The sequence below is a fragment of the Palaemon carinicauda genome, chromosome 6 (assembly GCF_036898095.1).
Source record: "Palaemon carinicauda isolate YSFRI2023 chromosome 6, ASM3689809v2, whole genome shotgun sequence".
NCBI classification, from domain to species: domain Eukaryota; kingdom Metazoa; phylum Arthropoda; class Malacostraca; order Decapoda; family Palaemonidae; genus Palaemon; species Palaemon carinicauda.
This window is the reverse complement of record NC_090730.1, coordinates 114,700,625-114,723,846: the sequence shown is the minus strand read 5'-3', so window position 1 is coordinate 114,723,846 and position 23,222 is coordinate 114,700,625. Positions and strand designations below refer to the sequence as shown.

General features: G+C 33.7%; 1 protein-coding gene across 2 annotated transcripts in view; it reads left to right on the top strand.

Moving 5' to 3' along the window:
* The window catches only part of LOC137642168 (pinopsin-like), a 102,923-nt gene that overhangs the window by 33,547 nt on the left and 46,154 nt on the right, over positions 1 to 23,222 (top strand). For both annotated transcript variants that reach the window (XM_068374706.1, XM_068374705.1), the window contains exon 2: positions 16,597 to 17,253. In XM_068374706.1, the coding sequence (XP_068230807.1) occupies positions 16,911 to 17,253 (343 nt within the window). In that variant the 5' untranslated portion in view covers positions 16,597 to 16,910. The remainder of the gene's footprint in view (positions 1 to 16,596; positions 17,254 to 23,222) is intronic.

The window sequence follows — 23,222 nt, the reverse complement described above, 5'->3', positions numbered from 1 at the left end:
CACTCACTGTCCAAAGGAAAAGGCAACCCTTTTGGCTGATATGTTTGACAGTAAGCAGAGTAATGAGAAACTTGATCTTCCTCATTCCTGTTTTCCTGAGGCTAACCTAGCTAATTTAGCTGTTTGGTCTCATGGAATTAACGCTCTCTTGATGGACCTTGATGCTTATGGAGGTGTAGACCCAAATGGTATTTTCCCTTTTTTTTATAAAGACTGTAAATTTCTTAGATCCAAAGTTATCTGTTATTTTGTGCAAGTTAGCAAGAAGAGGAGCTTTTAGCGCTTGTTGAAAAATCGGTATTGTTGTTCCATCATATAAACATGTTTGTGGTAGCTCAAGTCCAACTGATTACCGCCAAATTTTCATAGCTACCATATTATTTAAAGATTTTGAACGTGTTTTGGCAAAACGTCTAAATAGGTTTGCTGAAGGTGATCATCTGTTCTGTAGTTTGCAATTTGGCTTTCGTAAAGGCCTTGGAGCATGTGATGCCCTTCTTACAATCTCCAATGCATGTATAGATTACCTCTTGAATGTGATCAGGAAGTTCATATGATTAGCCTTGATTTTAGTGCTGTCTTTGACCATGTCAATCATGAGGGCCTAGTTTTCAAACTTAAACAGTTGGGAATGGGTGAGTCTTTTCTTAGCATCATTACAGAATTTCTAAGTAATATATCACACCTATTTATTGTTGATGGGCACCATAGAGAGTATAGGAATGTGACATCTAGTGTTCCTCAGGGTAGTGTTCTTAGCCCTTTACTTTTCATAATATATGCACATGATATGTTGTTTGGTCTAGAAAACTAGATCGTTGCATATACAGATGATGCTACACTATCTTAGCATTGATAATGTTTCTTTAACTCTTTACGAGTCTTGAAATTTTAGGTATGATTCTCTACAACAAATTTACTTTTGAACGACACATTTTTTTCTCTTCATCAATTTAAAAAAGATTGACTTATTGAGAAAGCATTGTAAGATTGTCGGCCATCAGTCTATTCGGAAGTGTTTCATTTCTTTCGTTCTACGTTGTTTCGAGTATAGTTCTCCTGTCTAGTCTTGAGCTGCCGATTCTCATCTTAATTTGTTGGACAGGAACTTACGGTCAATTAAATTTTCTAATCTAAATATTAATTTCTGGCACCTTCATTCAATTAGTTCGTTATGCGTGTTGTATAAGATTTGTCATAATTCTGAACATCCTTTACTTTCAGATCTTTCCGGAACGTACCCTGTTTGTAATATTAGGTATGCAATTAATTCTAATAGTCAACCGTTCTCTATCATGAAGCTCAGTACTACGCAGTATTCAAGAAGTTTTATTTCAGCTGTGACCAAGTTGTGGAAAGATCTCCTAAATCAGGTAGATCGGTAGAACTTCATAAGGTCAAACTTGCAGCAAATATTTTTATGTTGAAAAGACTGACCTAAGTCTCTTTATAGTTTATATATGAAAGATCTGTTTTAATATTGTTACTATTCTTAAAATATTCTATTTTCATTTCAATTTTATTTCGTACAGTTTATTTAGTACCTTATTTCCTTTCCTCACTGGTCTATTTTTTCCTGTTGGAACCCTTGGGATTATAGCATCCTGCTTTTCCAATTAGGTTTGTAGCTTGGGTAGTAATAATGATAATATATATATATATATATATATATATATATATATATATATATATATATATATATATATACAGTATATACATATACATATATATATATATATATATATATATATATATATATATGTGTGTGTATATACATATATTTATGTATATATATACACACACACACACATATATATATATATATATATATATATATATATATATATATATATATACATATTTGAGTGTGTAAGTGTGGGTATGCTACAGTCATTTTACAAAATGCACGGCCATTATTCAAAAAGACCAAATTCGTTCCCACATTGCAAAATAACCTTAATGTCTCAATATTTTGCAAAAAGGACCAATATTTTGTTAAATCTATAAAATCATCAGTATCTTCGTTGGTCACCAAGTAGCCAGGTAGAAAAAATAGTAAGGAAATGATAGAAGGTAGTGAACGAACATAAAATAATAAAATAAATTTGTTCATTCTAAGAAAATAAAAATTTCAAATAAAGCAACATTTAGAAAGTTTTAGCAGATAGCTAATTAAAAAAAAACAAGTAAATATTAAATTTGAGTGAATGGAAGTAAAATACATTAAAGAAAATGTATTACAAATTACATCAAAATTTCAAAAGTATATTTATCCAACCTACAGAAAATTGTCTTGAATCCTTAAATGTATGTGTGTCTGTGTCATGTGTTTGTACATCGGTCTTGTAACTGTAAGAGGCACGACATTTGTATCTGTTGTTGCATAAAAAAGGTGTTTTACAAACGTATTTATTTGTTTCTTTTTTATTTGTCAGGCAATATTAATGATAATTCGCTAAATAACAAAATAATAAGTTTTAGTGATTTGTCTTATGTTATTACCGTCATGATCAATTTAATTTATTAATCAAACAGTCAATCAGAAATGTCAGAAGCCTCAGAGGATATATCTTTTTATGGTATATTGAGTTTTCTGTGTTTTGTGCCTTGATTTTAAAGAAAGCTTTGTCTTTGTTCAGCTTTGCTTCTAAGGTTAATTGAAGGTATGACACACCCATCCAATTGATCAATTATCTATCTATTGGCTGAACACTGATATTTCCGCGTTCTCTTAATATTTATAACTGTTATGAACCATTAGGTATTAATATTCAGATAATACATGTATTAGCTTGGATTCGGGTAACAAAAGGCTAGAATGCTAAATAAGTAATAGCACAATATTAAAATTTATGGAAATTGTTCTTGAAATTCCATCTGCTGATTAGAATAGCATTTTGTCATGGCGCAACTCAAAATTTTTTTTTGGTTTGCCAAATCACAGTTTTGCAAGCAAATTGCAATTTATGGCCCTTTCTTATGTTCATTGGTCCTTAGTAATGGATTCCGCACAATTTGATGAATTTCGGCCCTGAATAACAGGAATCTCCCATCTCTAATCAGCAGTGGCCATCGTTGTGATGAAAATGGCCAAACCCTTAACATGACTATGGGCATATTCGAGGCCTTTGTCTGCAGTGATTAGAAACGGTTGCATAATTTGTTGTCGAACACACACACATATATATATATATATATGTATATGTATATATATATGTATATATATATTTATAAATATATATATATATATATATATATATATATATAAATATATATATATATATATATATATATATATATATATTTATATATATATATATATATATATATATATTTATATATATATATATATATATATATATATATACATATACAGTATACATATAGATATATATGTATTTATATGCATATACATGTATATATACATTTATATATATATATGTATATATATACATGAGTGTATATATATTTGTATATATATATATATATATATATATATATATATGTATATATATGTGTATATATACACACATGTACATATATATATATATATATATATATATATATTATATATACATATATATATGTATATATATGTATATATAAAATATATATATATGTATATATATATATATGTATGTATATATATATATATATATATATATATATATTCGAAATAATATTCAAATACATTCCTCGAAAGAATACAAGATTTATCTCTCTCTCTCTCTCTCTCTCTCTCTCTCTCTCATTTTATATATCTTTCACTCGCCGGCACTTCTTTGATATCCGCAACTTCCCTCCTCCTGCCTTTTAAACCACCATAATGATGTCTTGGTTGTTTGAGCTACAACTATATTTCAAGGCAAAAAGGGTATGATCTCTCCAATTAAAGTGTGGCGAGTCGCCACTGCTTTTGTTTTGGGTGTACACAATAGCCTCTAACAGGCAATTAGAGAGATTATAAGGGGATCATTGTTACACACCTCATAGTTGTGATTCTTGTGAGTCTGGATGTACGTTGGCTGCTTCCATTGACGGCTTGAATCAATCAGATCATTGTTCATTTGACTAATTCCCTTCCAGCCTCAGGCATCCCATGCGTGTGATTCACATCCTGATATTATGAGGTCGGTTGTCACTGTTTTGGCAATTTTTTTATATAAATGCTTTATACATTGTAAGTTCATAAACTTCATCAAGCAGTTTTTAATGACTGATTATTACCTAAGTATCCGTATTTGCACTGGATCATATCAGTTAGGAATGTCTCTCTCTATCTAATCTTTAACCTTTCTCTCTTTACTTTTTAACTGTTATAAACCTCGCACGTCAGTTTTACATCACTAGGCTACCTACTGATTTTGCAATGGAAAAGCAACGTCATAAACATATGATAACGTAATAAATCATGACTCAAATGAATGATTATACAAAAAATTATATACCTCCCATCTGCTTAATTATTATTATTATTATTATTATTATTATTATTATTATTATTATTATTATTATTATTATTATTACTTGCTAAGCTACAACTCTAGTTGGAAAATCAGAAAGATATAAGCCCGAGGGCTCCAACAAGGAAATTAGCACAGTGAGGATAGGAAATGAGGAAACTACAAGAAAAGTAATTAACAATTAATATTAAATATTTTAAGAACAGTAACAACATTAAAAGAAATGTTTCATATATAAAAAATAAAAACTCTAAAGAAAACAAAAGGAAGAGAAATAAGATAGAATAGTGTGCCTGAGTGTACCCTCAAGCAAGAGAACTCTACCCCAAGACAGTGATAGACTATGATACAGAGGCTATGGCACTATCCAAGACCAGAGAACAATAGTTTGATTTTGGATTGTCCTTCTCCTAGAAGAGCAGCCTACTATAGCTAAAGAGTCTCTTCTACCCTTACCAAGAGGAAAAGGAAAATGAGCCGTGATCAAAGAAAAGGATCCAATGTAGTACAGTCTGGCCAGTCAAAGGACCCAATAACTCTAGCGGTAGTACCTCAACGGGTGGCTGGTGCCTTGGCCAACCTACTACCAATATGAAAGCTCTGATCTTACTTAAATTCAGCAATACCAAGTTCCTAAATATCTCTAGACCTACAGCAATTGTGAGAAAAATAATGGTAATATTCAGCAAATTAAATACAGATACCACCTTTATCTTTGTAAATTACAAGGTAGCGGAAACTGGTTGAATCCTTGGATCAAAAATTATTTTTAAGTTCTTCAATTTGAAATACCTTATTTGGTTTGAAAAATTCTTGACCACACTTTTATAACTTAAGTGATACTGAATATAAATACTAGGCACATAATATAGCCTTTCTGGAATCATAATTTTGGCAATATACATAACTTTAAATGGATATAAAAAGTAATCAAATTTATAAGAAATTCTATTTGTTTGGGTATCCCTAACATTAAACTTTATAAACACCTATCACTATTTATGGATTGTCGTAGTAACACAAATATCTTTTTTTTTTTTTTTTGTTAATTGAAACATATTTCTAGTTCCACATTTTCTAAGAGGATGAGCACTGATATGTTTTCACTTAGGCGAAACCAGTTTTGTTTTTCTTCCAAAAAATAGATATGTCACTTACTCTTAATGGGAAAGGATGGATTGTAGGCAATGTACATTTATGTAATCCTTTGAATGGAATTGAAAAATGATATATGATCATGCACAATCTTACTGTATGTAAATTGATAGTATATATGCAAGTTATCAACCATAGGCTTGTAATGATTGTTTGAGTAGGTAGTAGGTAGAGTTATGGGGTCCTTTGACTGGCCAGACAGTACTACAATGGATCTTCATCTCTGGTTACGGTTCACTTTCCCTTTTCCTACCCATGCACCGAATAGTCTGGCATATTCTTTACAGATTATCCTATCTCCTCATACACATAACAACACTGAGGTTACCAAACAATTTTTCTTCACCCAAGGGGTTAACTACTGCACTGCAATTGTTCAGTGGCTAATTTTCCTCTTGGTAAGGGTAGAAGAGACTCTTTAGCTATGGTAAGCAGCTCTCCTAGGAGGACACTCCAAAATCAAACCAGCGTTCTCTAGTCTTTATTAGTGCCATAGCCTCTGTACCATGGTCTTCCACTGGCTTGGGTTAGAGTTCTCTTGCTTGAGGGTACACTCGGGCACGCTATTCTATCTAATTTCTCTTTTTCTTGTTTTGTTAAAGTTTTTATAGTTTATAAAGGCAAAATTTATTTCAATGTTGTTGCTATTCTTCAAATATTTTATTTTTCCTTTTTTCCTTTCCTCAGTGAGCTATTTTCCCTGTTGGGGCCCCTGTGTTGTAGCGTCCTGCTTTTCCAACTGAGGTTATAGCTTAGCAAGTAATAATAATAATGATAATAATGAGGGTACACTCGGGCCCAGTATTCTATCTACTTTCTTTTCCTCCTGTTTTGCTAAAGTTCTTCTAGTTTATATAAGAAATATTTGTTTAGGTGTTGTTGCTGTTCTTAAAATATTTTATTTTTCTTGTTTCCACTCCTCACTGGGCTATTTTCCATGTTGGAACCGTTGGGCTAAAGCATCTTACTTTTCCAACTAGGGTTGTAGCTTAGCAAGTAATAATAAGGATAATAATGATAATAATAATAATAATAACAATAATAATAATAATGCTAATAATGATAATAATAATAATAATATCATACTCTAATCTAGTATAGTTTGTAATTACTTTAGGTGAAATTAATGTGGGACTTAAGAGCCATCTATATGCACTGAGTATAGCTATAAAAAGCCAGTTTTATTTCAGTGACCATTAGCACCTTCATTATTGGACAAATTTCTATTTACGCTATATATGAAAGATATAATTTTCTCTATGTTTTCTGTATTTTTGTTTGTAACTTCTATAACTCTTTCAATTATATTGCTACAGCCCTTTGCCCCTTCTTCCAACCTTTCTAATCTTTCAATTTGCTTTCTATTGTCTTCTTTGGCTGCAACCCTTAGATTTTTTATTGCACTTCGTACGAAGGGCAGTAATGATCTCTTGTTCTGATTGGTCCTGATAATACTATTTAATTATCTAACAATCTATATAGATTTGTAATGTTAGTTTGATTGTTCAAAGTAACCTAACCTTTTACCACTGTTTTCAATTCTCGTAAGATTCCTTCATTCCGTGACTCTGAATCAACCTTAAGGTTTATGACGGCAAGATCTGTTAAAATATGAACACTATCATGAGATGACCAGAGCTCAGTTTTAATAACTTTTAGGCGACTTATATTATTATTAGTTTCATTTACAAAAGAATATTTTTTTCTTACTTTTTTAAATACTTAGCACTCTAATTGGACCTTCAAATTTAAGGGAGACTTTTTCATTGGGACCCTTTTTTACGTCAGTGATTCCCAACATTTTCACTACCAAGCACCCCTTTTATTTAAATGAGTTTTCCTACGGCACCCTGGAGATTGTAGTTCTATCAACTAAACATGCTGACTTAATTAACTAAACAACTAACTCTTCTTACTAGATTCCTAAAGAAGATAACAAATAGATGAAAATAAAAGAAATACAGAACCGGAACCAATTACTTTGTCATGTTTTGCTGATACTAAGAAATTGTCCAATTATACGGACGTTGCATGTCTTTGTCTGCTTCTCTATTCAAACGTTTCAAAATGGGCGTACATTTTGTTTGGCAAGATATTGTTGTAAGTTCGATCCTGTACTGGACGTGAATAAAGAGCCAGTTTGTGGTTTTCATCCAAGGATCTCGGTATTCTGTGATACCAACCATATTTAGCACAATTTTTGGTCCAGCGATTTACCTTTGAATTCCGGGATATTTCCTTTCATCTCCTTTGTGATTTACATTCTGTAATCTGGAATACGGATAAGTCCTTGGAAGAGATATTTAAAGATTCCGGATGAGCTGCAGTGAACAAATTGAACTACAACCAGGTGCATAGTTTCCTACAACATTCCCATACCATTAAAGCGAAAGATATTGATAAATATACGAATCTCAAAATAAAATTAATATAATTTCCACAAATTAATTAATTCATTATACGTTGTAATTTTTCCGTATCACATCTAAAAATATGTTCTTATTTGGTCAAGTATGTTTGCAACTCTTGGAAATGATATGTGAGAGAGAGAGAGAGAGAGAGAGAGAGAGAGAGAGAGAGAGAGAGAGAGAGAGAGAGAGAGAGAGAGAGAGAGAGAGAACACTATTAATATAAAAATTATGTGGCCAAGAACTCTACACTGAGGAACACCAGATATCACATTCATACACTCACTCAGGTCCCCATCAACAACATCTCGTCGGAATACTATTAATAATTCAATAATGATGCTAAGATAAGATTCATCTACTCACAACTGCTTGAGATTTCAAAGAAGGTCCTCATAATTAACACTGTCAAAGGCAGCACTAAAATAAAGGCCAACCATACGAATTTTCTGACTACAGTTAAGGAGTTTTTGTACAGCATTTTAGATTGTAAGAAGGTCATCAAATATCCTAAGGCCTTCCCAAAGTCGAATTGCAAAATAGGGAACAGATTATTACCTTCTATATTTCTATTTCTACGTTTTACAAAACGAAAATAGTTTTTAAAAATGATATGGTGGTTATGGAAACTGGACAGTAATTAGCAGGCGTAGAGCTACCACAAATACATTTACCTAATACAATAACATTACTAATTCGTTAACAAGTACAAAAAGAATCAATTCTTGAAAAATTACAGAATATAGTAGAGAACTTAGAATCTAAGAAATCAGCATTCTTTTTAAAGAAAAAAAAAAATAGGAATACCATTTGGGTCTACCTCTCCATAGGCTAGGAGGTTCATCTCATCATCATCATTGTCATCTCCTCCTACGCCTATTGACGCAGGAGGTTCATCTAGAGAGTTATAATTTCATAGGATCGAAAAGATAAACTAGTTAGTTTACCCTCAGAAAAACAGGAATGAGGAGTATCGAGTGTCACATTACTCTGCTTGCTGTCAAACACATTAGCCAAAAGGATTGCGTTTTCCATTGGACAGTGAGTGACAGAGCCATCTGGTTTAAGTAAAGGAAGTGATAAACCTACACTTAGGAGTACAGATATTTGGAACGTAGACCACTTATGTTGCTGGGTTGCATCAGAAAGGGGATTCTTGTTTAGTCAAATTTTATTTAATTTTAGTTGAAATATAAACTCTTTCAGCAACAGTTCTTTGCTGAGAATAGTTATTCCAAGTCAATTCTGATCTTTTATTGTACCAAAGATGATAGGCCTTTTGCTTCCCCAAATAAGTACAGTTAGATTCAAATGTCCGCCGACACTCAGGGGGAATTGTTCATCAGCTGTATCTAGTATAACCACGATAAAGGGCTGCTCTTCTTACTACTACTTCTAGGAAATGGGCGGAGCCTTCTAAAACATTAGCGAATCCATAAAGGCATTACAAATATAGTTGCCATATTTCATACTGCGGTATCATTTGACATCTCGACCATACTCTACAAACATTCAACAAAAACATGCATATATATATATATATATATATATATATATATATATATATATATATATATATATATATATACTGTATATGTGTGTGTGTGTGTGTATAAAATTTCATAATTTTTCATTTACTATTTTATCTTGGGAAGAGCTCAGTAAACACTTACAAAGGAAGAGTCGGGAGTGGTGATTGGGAGAAAATTTCCCCTTCCTCACGGCCAGTCCAACACTGAGGATATACGGAAGTCATTAATATTTTAGGGGTTGTGGAGGGAGGTTAAATGAAAATTCTTGTTACAGCTTGTAGAATATACAGTAATATCGTTGCCTAAATCTTATTTGATAACCATTAATCTTCAAGCAAATATTGCTAACCTTATTCATTATTAGTTGATTTGTAGTAGCTAGTAACGGTGTCAGTAGTTGCTGTTGTTGGAAGTTTAATTAGTAGCGAACCTTAAGTATCAACTTTGCGTAATAGATAATCAATGATGGATACTATAAATACTGACCGCATAGCACATTAAATACCATCAGAATTTAGTTAATTGAGTCGGAAATAAGTTTTATTGACGTAAAAGAGACAACTATTATATTCTAGCAAATACTTTGAGAAATTTGTTTTGTTAACAAATCTTATAAAATATGTTGCTTAGTCTCATAAGGACGTAATTTCACAAAGTTTTGTCATAAAAGTAGGATATGCTAATTTTCCCAAAATTCATTTTCCTCTATTTTCTCGGATAAGATACATACGCCGATAGCATAAACACAAAATTATTCTTTATGCTAATATCCCGACTGTAGGTTATCAATAGTTATATCATTATATGATAATGATATAAATATATAATAAATATATGATTATATCATTACTAGAAAATACATATCTTTGAGAGCAAGCTGGCTTCTTATCAATTTCATACACAACCTTTTTATAATCTTGATTTAAATAGGCTTATCTCTGCATGATAAAGTCCATATTTAGTGTCCTTAACGAGAGAAAAATACATTACCATCCTTGAAGCTATAGTTCGAGGTGTTCGAGCCATGGCCATGCCAGCTCCCCAGTCTCTCAGGGTAGTAGTTAAACCATACATCCGATGCAGTAAGCGGGAAAAGAGGAAGACAAAATATTAAAATATCTTGAAAATAGATATTTCATTGTCCTTTTTATTAATGGATCACACAGCCGATAAGCGATGCCTTTGAAGTCGTAAAAATGTTCCCTCCCTCTTTAGATTTTATTTTCTGAGCTTCTACCTCCATCTCCTGACATGTAGTGATAGGTCTTTATACTTTTACATTTGTGTTCCATTCTTTAATTCTTAACTAATTTATTCAATAAGCGTTCTTGGCATGTTATAAAAGAATGAACTTCCACTGCAGTGCTCGTCTGAGGCCGTTAATTTTAGCTCCTAGCTTGCCAGTATCCTTCTAGAAAATAAATCTCTCCCAAGCGGCAGCATGAAACACCTTCACTTGATCATTCCAACCTGGAACCATTCAAAGATATTCATTAGATGGATTCTGAATCAAGGCATTTGCAGTACTGTATCTAATTTCTCTTAATCTAATATAAGCTTCATACTTACAATCTTCAAAAGAAAAAAAAACATGTATTGTGAAGCACGCTTCCGTGAATAAGAGATTTCACTCAGATTTCTTTTTATATAATTTTTATCCTATTCTTTTATCATTGTTCCAGTTAACAGAAATACATTAGTTGATTTTAAAGCAAAAAAGGTATTTTATCCTATGGTGCACGCTCGCAATGAATATATTAACTGGAAAACTTGTGGTGTGTGAAGCACTACAGAATATAATGATCTAAGTAGTATACCGCTCGTGTTTCCCACTCGTGGATTGTAACGATGTTTTTTTTTTTATTGTATATCGTGCTCTACACTTCTCTGACAACAGAACCAGTTTGAGCCTCTTCTTTCTTGCATTGATCTGATTGAAATTTTGTGACGCCCTTATGGACAGCCACTTCACCACCTTCAAGACCTCAATCAATGCCTCCACTCCTGACGGGGTGGACAACTATTCGACATCAACTGAAGCTGATGTGAATGCGGTAAGACACAGATGCCCACCCTGTGATGTGCCAGTGCGATGACAAAGCCGCGCACCACCCATATATACCATCCCTCGCTTACGCCCCAAACAAAAATCTCTCCAGCCACTTACTAACTCCCATCCGTCGCATCGGGGCTGCTGTGAAGACATGTGCTAATGGTTGTCAGTGGCCCAAAAAACTTGTCCCCTGTCACTAATCTTTCGTTTTTACATGATGTAAGTTCGAGCGTGCGATTTTTGTAAACACAGGTGCTTGCCGTTCTCTTCTGTCAGGGCCAGTCTCCAGGTCATGACGTAGTCTGACTAAGTCTCCCGACATCCACCTGGTAACTGTCAATGGATCTACGATACCCACCCATGGTTATGAAACCCTTATATTATTGTTTGGAAGTGCCAAATATAATTGGAAGTTTCTCGTGGCTGACGTCACATTGCTTGTACTCAGTGCGGACTTCCTTTCACATTTCCAACTCCTGGTTGTAGTCCCTCATGTCTGTTAGTGAACTCAATTTCATACTCCTCGACAACTCTCCTTGCTCTCCTTGCGCACCTATGGATGACTACGCCCACCTCCTTCCATCAGTCCTGAAAGTTTTCCATCCATGGTTCCCGCTAAACCGGCATTTATCACCATATCATGATGATGAAACCCCTAATATTTGCCAGAATCAGACATTTGTCACTGTACCATTTGGCAGACGCTAAACAAACGTTCGCCGAAATGGAAGAAATTGGCCTTTGCCAAAAGCCCTCAAGCCCATGGTTGTCACCCTTACAAATTGTCCTGAAGAATGATGGCTCTCTGTGTCCGTGTGGGGATTAAAGGCTCCTGAACATGCAGACAGAACCAGATTACTACCCCCTCCCAAACATTGCAGATGTGATTTCCTACATGCACAAAGCAAAGATTTTCTCCCTGCTTGACCTCATGAAGGGGTATTATCAGGTGCCCATGAACCCATAAATCATCCCTAAGACTGCCGTCACCACCCCCTTCGGTACATACACCTTCAATTACTCCTGTTTTGGCCTTCGTAATGCTGGGGCCACTTTCAACGTCTCATGGACTGCATCTTGGGGGTCCTCCCCTTCATACTCCGAAAGTGTTTGATTTCATTCATGGCCTTTCACATCCCTTGCGCTGTTCTACTGCACACCTAATAAAGCCAAAGTTCATTTGGCATGGCATTATTAAGGATGCTAACGATTGGGTCTGTGCCTGTACTTCATGCCAAACCTTAAAAGTACATTGACAAACGAATTCAAGAGTGGGCACCTTTCCTTAATCTCAGCGCCGCTTTGCCCACATTCACGTTGATGTTGTAGGTCCCTTACTAGCATCACAAGAACATCGTTACCTGTTTACCGTCGTAGACCACTTCACTTGTTGGCCTGAAGCCATTCCCATAGAAACTGCAATGTCCGCCTTATGTACTTCTGTTTCACTCTTACTATGGATAGAGAGATTTGGTATCCTTGAGCATATTACATCTGACAGGGGTGCCACTTTCACCTCTTAATTGTGGACAGCATTAGTGAATATCCTGGGAGTCACTCTTCATCAGACAACTGCATAGAACCCTGTTGTCAACAAAATGATTGAATGTTTTCACCTTACGTCACATTGTGGGAAAATTTACTCCATGCTGCCAGACTTACAAGCCCCCAGCTAAGCAACACATAATGATAGAGCTGCACTCGTCAACGTACGTTTTCCTGCACAACGACACTAGTAGGCCACCGTTAATGCCCCCTTACATGGGCCCTATCCTTGCGATCCTTCATACGCCGAAAGCATTCCTGCTCAACATGCGTGGCAAAGAAAATTGGGTCTCCATTGATCACCTAAAACCTACATATCTCCTGCCAAATGACCCGCCTAGAGGACGCCTCTTAAGAGCAGGGCGCCCTATTTCGCATGTATTTCATTTTTGGGTGGGGTGGGGGGGGGGGGGGGGGGTACCGCACGTGTTTCACACTCGTACTTTGTAACGATATTTTTTTCTTTTTTAATTGTATATCGGGCTCTACACCTTAGTTAACAGAACCGGTTTGAGCCTGCTTTTCTTGCATTGATCTGTTAGAATTTTTTTGAATTTCTTACTATGAAACTGTTGTATAAAAAGCTCGCTGTCTGGTGAAATAAAGTTGCATTTACAGTAGTATAACTTGGAGCAGGGCATATGTTTGTATAATGTATCATAGGAAACAAGTCCTCCAGACGCCCAAACGACAACTCACTATATTAAAAAATAGAAACCTAAAACACTCATTAATTGGATCATCAGTTAAACCCAGCAAATAATCTCATTATCTATTGTCTGTGATTACTATCTACAATTTGCCACAGGGCTTTGGGAATTAAGCCTAATACAATCATTTCCATTGGAAATATTGCATAATCATGCAGAACAAAATTTTGATATTTATGAATGTCTAAAAATTAATTTATTTGGTGGGCAATTACTATATTAACTACAGTAATCTCAAACAATTTGATCTCTCTCTCTCTCTCTCTCTCTCTCTCTCTCTCTCTCTCTCTCTCTCTGAATGTCCCCAAGGCCGGTATAACTCATTTATGTTTTTTAGGATTATTTTACAGAATCGAGCGATAAATGAAATTTTTTTTTCTTCCTTCAGTGACTTGAATAAGACTAATGTAGAGATAATCTAATGTAGCTCTTAATGGAAGGAATTGTTCAGTTATGGCACTCCATCAATTTCTCTATGATTTTTCGGGTTCATGATATATATATATATATATATATATATATATATATATATATATATATATATATATATACGCACACACACACACACACACACATATATATATATATATATATATATATATATATATATATATATATATATATAATGCATTATATGCGTGTGTTGAGCGTTTGTGGTGGGAAGTCGATACGTCAAATGATACCACAATATTAAATATGGCAACTAGATTTGTAACGTTTGGATGGATTCGCTGAGGTTGGGCAAATCTTCTCCCATTTCCTAAAAGTGAAAAAAAAAAAAAAAAAAAAAAAAGCAACCCTTTATCTGTTATGTCTTAGTGACGGTATAGACATCTGACGAACAATTTTCCCCGACTTGCAACGAACATTTGAGTATGACTGTTCATCGACAATCATTATTGAAACAGGCTTTTCTTTCATAACTGCCTAGCAGTTATGATGACCCGATTCGCATTGAAGAGAACAACAGATTCAATACTTGTATTCAATTGTGACCAATTCAAATGCCAAACATCAATTAAACTGAAATACAAGTCTGCTTGAGATTTTAAGTATATCTTATATAAATATAACACTTCAGGGACAAACTACTCTTAAATATAAACAAAATTAAGATATAATCAGGCGTCCCAATTGGAGAATCAGCCTTAATTGTTAAAACACCAGGGGAGTCAGTATACACTAAGTCCGAGGAGTTTCCAGACTTGTGAGTAGTTACATTATGATAATTACTGACGGTCTGTTTCAAAGGCAAAGGCCAAAGCCATGGCAATCAGCAAGAAAATAGAAAATAGAATCATTTAAGTCGGGATTCTGAGCACAAATAAAAGTTATTGTGCCTGACACTAACTTTTTTTTTTTACCTGAATCTAATAACATCCACATTCATAGCAGGAACTATGAGGAGCAGGGTACGCACACACATATACAAGCACACACACACGCACACACATTTATATATATACACGTATATATACATTTATATATATATATATATATATATATATATATATATATATATATATATATACATATGTCCTTCCACTTGCGTCTGTTTAAGGTCTTTCTGTGCTAGTTCACACCCGCAAACTTTTTTTAGTTGGACAATTCATCGTCTTCTCTTTTTTCCCCTGCTGCTTTTACAAACTCTGGACCCATTTTGTTATATATATATATATATATATATATATATATATATATATATATATACATATATATATATAAATGTATATATACGTGTATATATATAAATGTGTGTGCGTGTGTGTGCTTGTATATGTGTGTGCGTACCCTGCTCCTCATAGTTCCTGCTATGAATGTGGATGTTATTAGATTCAGGTAAAAAAAAAGTTATATATATATATATATATATATATATATATATATATATATATGTATATATATATATATATATATATATATATATATATATATATATATATATATATATATCCTCTATTAATGAACGGATGGTATGAGAACTATATAAAAGACTGGAAGTAGACTTTAATTTTCTGTGGGTTTCATTTAGAATTGTATGAAGGATTGCAGAATCAAATCTTATTTATGGAAATGAAATGAGATTTTTATTCTTTTTTGTAATTAGAGAATTTTCAAAGAATATTACAATTGAAAGTTCACGAGGAAAAAAGTAAGGGTAATGGACTAATGAGAAGAGTGCAGAATTCAGTGGTGCTACGAGGTATGAGGAAAGATATAAAAAGTCTTTGGATAGATTGAATAACATACCTGTAGGAAAGGAGATTTCTTAATATCCAGAAACCGAAAAAGAGAGGTAAATAGTATAAGGTTTTAATGAATTTGATATGCCTTTTATAAGCCTTTGGTGTAGGTGTATAAAATGTATAATGCCAGGAATGTTTTGTTACACAAGGAGTCTTTCATTATTCAGGAGTTTATTATGAATGTGGTAGTAAGTATTTGTAGTTATTTCGCGTGAATTCCTTTTAAGAAATCCGCTTAATCTTAAGGAAATTATACAGGTTTTATGTAACCAAAACAAATATTTTGGTGTCTATTTGAATATTCCTCCATACTCATCCAACCAAAAAATTATTGTATAATAGTTATATGTTCTTGCTAGAAATCTCTCTCATCAGCTAATCAGTTTAAGAGCGTATTTATAAATTTTGACGAAGCAGAATACTGATGAAAATTAGAACAAAAGTTTTGCAAATATTTGATGATTCCTCTATTCAATTCTTTTAGGAACTTGGTGAATATCGGAAAGTTTGCAATATCTACATACATGAATAAAACGAAAATTAGAATGTTGCTATGATTTCTCTATTCAAAACTGAAAAAAGTACTCTGTGGTCGGAGACTTGGTGAAAGAAATTTTTGAAATAAATTGAAAATCTATAAAAGCTTGACATCCGCATCAGTATACCCCTTTTGAACGGAAATTATATAAACTTTATTGTGATAATGAAACATCCTACTAAACTAGCAAAACGACAACGTAATCTTCCAAAAATGGAACTGATCTACAGTTAAGAAATAGACTGATGTAAATACAGAAAATGAATTCCAGTAACTCGACGTGGAGTGATCCAACCTCGTCTGGGGCAAGTACCTCTTCTGTAACCCTGCGCAATGACTCCGAAGAATTCAGTCCGGAGATTTTCAACGAAACGGAGAGCTTCACTTATCCACCTGTAAACGTGGGCTACGGCATGGAGATTACAGCGTTGGTGGTGTTGATAGTGGGCGTGGTCGGTAATGTTGTCGTCATGATGGTGTTCTTCTGGCGGCCCTGGGGAAGGACACCGCTGCAGGTAGATAGAGTTGTTGGACTTCTGGCGCTGACGGGACTGGCGACCACTCTAACGTCCGTTCCTGTTCAGCTTTATTCCTTCTCTACAAGTAAGTGTTTTGGTTGGAAACTTTCCTTTCAATGGTGCATGTTGTGAGATGCTTCACGCAAGATTTAAAACGCATAACATTTTAATTATAGTCATTTTAATGTATCGCTTAATGTATTCCATGGAATTCATTGACTTCTAGAACGCTTGCTCCTGTGGGGTTAAACTTTTTTTTCTTGTCGAGTGCCTGTCTACGGAGAAATTCTACCTTTAATGATTTATTGAAATAATACCATTTTCATTTTTATAAAATTAAACTCTATTGGTCAATTTACAATGATTTCTTTTTTTACTTCTTATCTCTGTTAACTGAGGGCAGAAGATTATTGTTCTGTCGTCCTTTACTTAGCAAATACATGGAGACATACATACTTTAGCATAAAAAGATATCATAATCATCACCATCATCTCCTACTGCGCCTATTGACCCAAAGAGCCTCGATTAGATTTCACTCAGTCGTCCCTATCTCTTGCTTTTAAATCAATACTTCTCCATTCAGTATCTACTAGACGTTTCGTAGTCCTCAGCCATGTATGCTTGGGTCTTCCAACTCTTCTAGAGTCTTGTAGAGCCCAGTTGTAAGTTTGGTGAACTAATCTCTCTTGGGGAATGGGAAGAGCATGCCCAAACCATTTCCATCTACTCTTCACCATGATGTCATCGTTATATGGCACTTGAGTAATCTCTCTTATAGTTTCATTTCTAATCCGGTCCTGTCATTTAACTCCCAATAGTGTTCTGAGTCCCTTTTTCTAAAATCTTCAAAATCTGTTGGATATTGTCTCATTGTCATAAAATGACTCATATTCATACTGCAACACAGATCTCACTAAACTGATATATAGCCTAATTTTTATAGGTAATTTCAGGCGATTTGATTTCCAAATTTCACTAAACCTAGCCATTGTATGATTTGCTTTTCTCAATCTTTCATTAAACTCCAATTCTAAAGAGCTTGTTTTAGAGATCATAGCTCCTAAATAGTTAAATGATTTTACCTCATTAATCCTTTCTCCTTCCAATGATAATTCATCTTCCATTGCATATTCCGTTTTCATCATCGCTGTCTCTCTTATATTCATCTTGAGCCTAGCCTCATGTGATATGTCATACATTCTGGTAAGTAAGCATTGAAAATCCTGTGGTGTTCTGATAATAAGGTCGGCGTCATCAGCATACTCTGGTCAGCTTGTTTATGATTACCAACCCAATTCAATTCTCCAGTATCCCGAACTGTCTTGTGCATTACAAACTCTATGAGGAGGATAAACAATATTGTTGACAACACATTTCCTTGGAGTACTCTGCTGTTCACTGGAAATTCATTTGATGGCACTCCACTAACATTAACTTTGCACTTGTTATGCTCATGAACAGACTTAATAAAATTTACATTTTTTAGTTAGTATTACATAACAATGCAGGAGTCTTCACAAAATTGGAAGGTGCACACTATCAAAGGCCTTTTCATAGTCCACAAAGGCCATCAAAAGTGGATTTCTATATTCTACACATTACCGTAAAACATGTCTCAAAATGAAAATTTAGTCAGTATAACTTCCACTTTTTCTAAATCCTGCTTGGTCATCTTTTCATCAATCTTTCTCTCTGGTCTCTTTAGAAAAAGCATACTATGCATTTTCAAGCAACAGTAAGTTTGCATTTAGCGTTTTGAAATTTGTCTTTATAATGCCGTTTTCGATTACCAGCTAACTGCGATTTTCCTCTTTTTTTGAGGTCTTTATGTTTTACTTTCAGAGGAATGTTGAAAGTTTGGTTTATAACTCACGTTCTAGTTTTTGTCTTTCTTTTCTGGTCCCCTTTATTATGTCTACTGTTATCCACAGAGAGGGGTGATGAATTATTTCTTTAGTTATTTCTACACCATGAATATTGAACTATGAAGTAAATATGTTGGTTAAAATTCCTACTTGTTTGTTTACATTACAGTATTTAAAACTCCATCTAATGTGTTAAAGTTATTCATGGGACTGCAAAATATGTCTGGAAAATAATCTTGCAAGCATCCAAAAGTTTTAAAAGCTTTCCTTTCTGGCTTAATAATATTAAAACGAGTTAAAATTGTCTCCTCATCTGCTACAGAACTTGGTTTAACATCAAATTTTGTTACCATATGTTTAGCATTAGTTATTACGAAATCAATTAAAGACGCTGATTCATGTAGGAGTAATTCTATTCTGAATGTTTATTATCTGATGACAATATGATTTCCTAATTGATTTATACATTTTATTCTCCATCTTTTATCAGTTCAGCAGGCTTATTACGTAAAATTATTTCTTTAAAATTATTATTATTATTATTATTATTATTATTATTATTATTATTATTATTATTATTATTATTATTATTATTAGAAAAACTACACCCCTTGTGGGAAAAGCAGCATGCTATAAGATAAAAGGCCCTGAAAGGGAAAAATAGCCCAGTGAGGAAAGGAAAAAAAGGAAATGAATAAACTGCAAGAGAAGGAATGATCAACTGAAATAAAATATCTTAAGGAAAGTAATAAAATTAAGATAGATCTTTCATATACAGAACAAAAACTTGAAAACAAAAATAACAAGATTAAGAGACACAAGATAGAATTGTTTGCCCGAGTGTAACCTCTTTGCTTTAGGGAGGGGGGTGGGGTTAATATGCGCAGCCCACTATAACAATGAAACTTACAATGTTGGAAAGACCCTTACATTTTCGGTAATTTTCAAATACTCTATCAACAAATATTCATACACCCCCACCTCGCCCATGATTCTGACGGGAGATATCATACAAGGGCATATTATTAAAAGCAGGAGGACATTGGGAGAATCTGGAAACTTCTTAGCAAATAATTTAGGCATTGACTAAGAACAAAGTAAGATAACCAATGCTATGAGGATATATAAACAATATTTGAGAAATGAAGATAATAGAACAAACTCAAGATATATTAAAGTCATATTTGATGATGGGAAAATGGCCCCATTAGTGGTAAAATCAGAGAAGAAATTTATTGAATCACCAGATAAAAATGTAAAAAAGCATTAAAATTTTTAGGGGCATAAGTAAGAGTGATTACGAGAAGAGAAAATTACTAATTGAAGAAATGAGAAATAAAATAGAGAAATCAGGAACTACTTAATAATAGTGTCAGTGATATGAATTGGGTAATCAAAGGATCCGATGTTGTTAAAGTTAACAGAAGATATTTCTAGTAACCACCAGGGCCTGAAAGACCTCTCTAAACAATACTGGCTAGCCTGGTTTGAATTGCTAATAGGCTGATGTAGATGGTTTATGTAATATGTTGAGTGCATTTGAAAATACTTTGGATACATATAAGCTCTCATTGGTGTGTTGTTTAAAAAAATTATGATTTTTTTTCAGAAGGGCAGAAATCTGGAAATACACCCGTTTGGGGTATAATAATTTTAGTTTTGGAGCTCATTGCTCTTTTCAGCAAATCAAATAGAGTACTTAATGGAACATGTATATGAGAGGGCTATATGGTGAGAAATTAAAATCAGGAATATAAGTTGCTTAATTGATGCTCTTAAAACCACCAAATTCAAGTAGGGAAACGAATTTACTATCAAATGGTCTAATTAGATTAAGTGAAAGATATGATGATAGTTCACAGTTATTACTATATGGAGACTTTAATTTTAGTGAGGCAACCAGGAATAATAATTCAATTGATGTTGATAAACATGAGTTGATGTTAGACATTTTTTTTGGATGCAATCAAATGTCCAAAGCTGCTAGAAGGGTCCAGTATCTAGTTGATCTAAGACGGAAGCAGCTAGTAGAGCCCATAAACTAGTTAATCAGAGGTCAAAGCTGCTAGCTGGGTTCAGTAATAAGTTAATCCAAGATCAAAACTGCTAGTAGGATTCAGTACCCAGTCAATGAAAGGCCAAAGCTGCTAGTAGGGTCCAGTATCTAGTTAATCAAAGATCAAAGCTGCTAGAATGGTCCAGTAACTAGTTATTCTAACATCAAAACTGCTACAGGGTTGGCTGTGATAATGAATCTCTCGTTTAGGTTTAGCATTTATAGGAAACCTATTTCATATCAAAATGTTAAATTTTTGTCTCCTTTACGTAACACTCACCATTCCACTATGGTACTTAATCTATCTATTTATGTTAGCGAAAACTGTGATAATAGTTATGTCAGGGTATAAATATTGTTTCCATAAAGATGATTATGATGAAATTGAGAGAGAGAGAGAGAGAGCTATTAACTGACTGGGATCAAATATTGGGCAGGCTTTAAATCCTTTACAATGAGAACTCCTAAGTCCCTTTGATTTCTTTTGATTTAAATTCCCTATACTTCAGTTAGCAAGATATTTTAGGGTTCCTATGTCTAAATGGCATTGCTGGACATTTGTCTGAATCAAATTCTTACAACTACTTCTCATTCAAACACTGAAGTTCTTGAAGTTCTCTTTTCATGGCCTGATTATCTTCACCAGGGTTAAAAAAAAAAAAAAAAAATTGCATTATCTGCAAACATTCACGTTCATCTACTAACTCATTCACAAGAACCAAATACAAAGTTGACTCAAGAACAATCCATGTTACTGCTAAATAAGAGGAATGTTGACCCCTAACTTTAACAAACTATTTTATCTGCGAGAAAGTCCTTGATTCACTCCATCACACTAACTCTAATACCACAATAAGAGTAAAGATTGAATATTTAGCCTACTCAGCTGTAAGGAGAAGAAAATATTAATTCCTACTGTGCTGTATTTATTACTATCGAATTTGTACTTAGAATCGCAATGAACCCATTTTCGCATTACAGCTTTATTGCATGTATGTAACACTTGACGGTCTTTACGATAATTTCATCGCTAAAATTGTTGATTTTTATTAAGTTTAGATGATAATTTAATCGGTAAAATTGTTGATTTTAATTAATTTTAGATAAGCACCAATATAGATGTCGTACTGCCATGTGATCTCAGACGGATAAGGAAATTCCATTAGTGATAAAAATTTCTGCCCAACGAAAGACTCGAACTTATCATCGATAGAAATAAAAGTTGAGCATTAGACATTTAGTCCACTTGGCTCTAAATAGATATGAATGGTTTCTGACTCTGTTGTGTTTAATCCTGTCCAATTAAGGAGTTTTACTTAGAATCGAAATCAAACGAAATCACTAACACTCGTGATTTTTCTTATTTTTTTTTTCAAAGGAGCCAGAAATGCTCTTTAATATCGAATTCGCTCTGTCATGGGATCTCAGACAGATAGAAAAACTCCCATGATGATAAACATTTCTGCTCACCCAAGAATTCAAACCTATGATCGTTAGAAAAAAAAGTGTAAGGATTAAATCATAGCCAACTCGTCTGTAAAGAGAGATAACAAATGATTTCAACTCTGCTGTATTTAGTTCTGTATAAATAAGGATTTGTAATTAGTTTACTATTATAATTACAAATACTGTGTTCAACATGAATCTCATGATTAACTTGGGTAAATGCGCCAATAAAATCAAGGCCAATTATGCAAACGTCCTGATCAAAGTCAAGAGATTTCTGTACACCATTGGGAATTCTAAGAAGCGCATCACATGCTCCAAGGACCTTACGAATGCAGACCTGCATTCTAAGGAACAGTTTATTACCTTCTGCATACCTATTTAGACATTAGATAATATGTAAGTTATGGTAACTGAGTGGAAATCAGCAGGTTTAAGCTACCACAAACACATTTACCTAATGGAGTAACATTAACAATCATCCGACTAGTGCAAAAGGAATCTCTTTTCGCTTAAAGTAGTCAGTTGCCTTTATAAGAAATAAAGAAAAAATACCATTTGGGTCTACACCTCCATAAGCATCCAGATCCATCAGGGGAGTGTTAATTTCACGTGATCGAAAAGCTTAACTAGTTAGTTTAGTCTCAGGAAAACCAGAATGAGGAGAAGAACTAGTTTCTCATTAC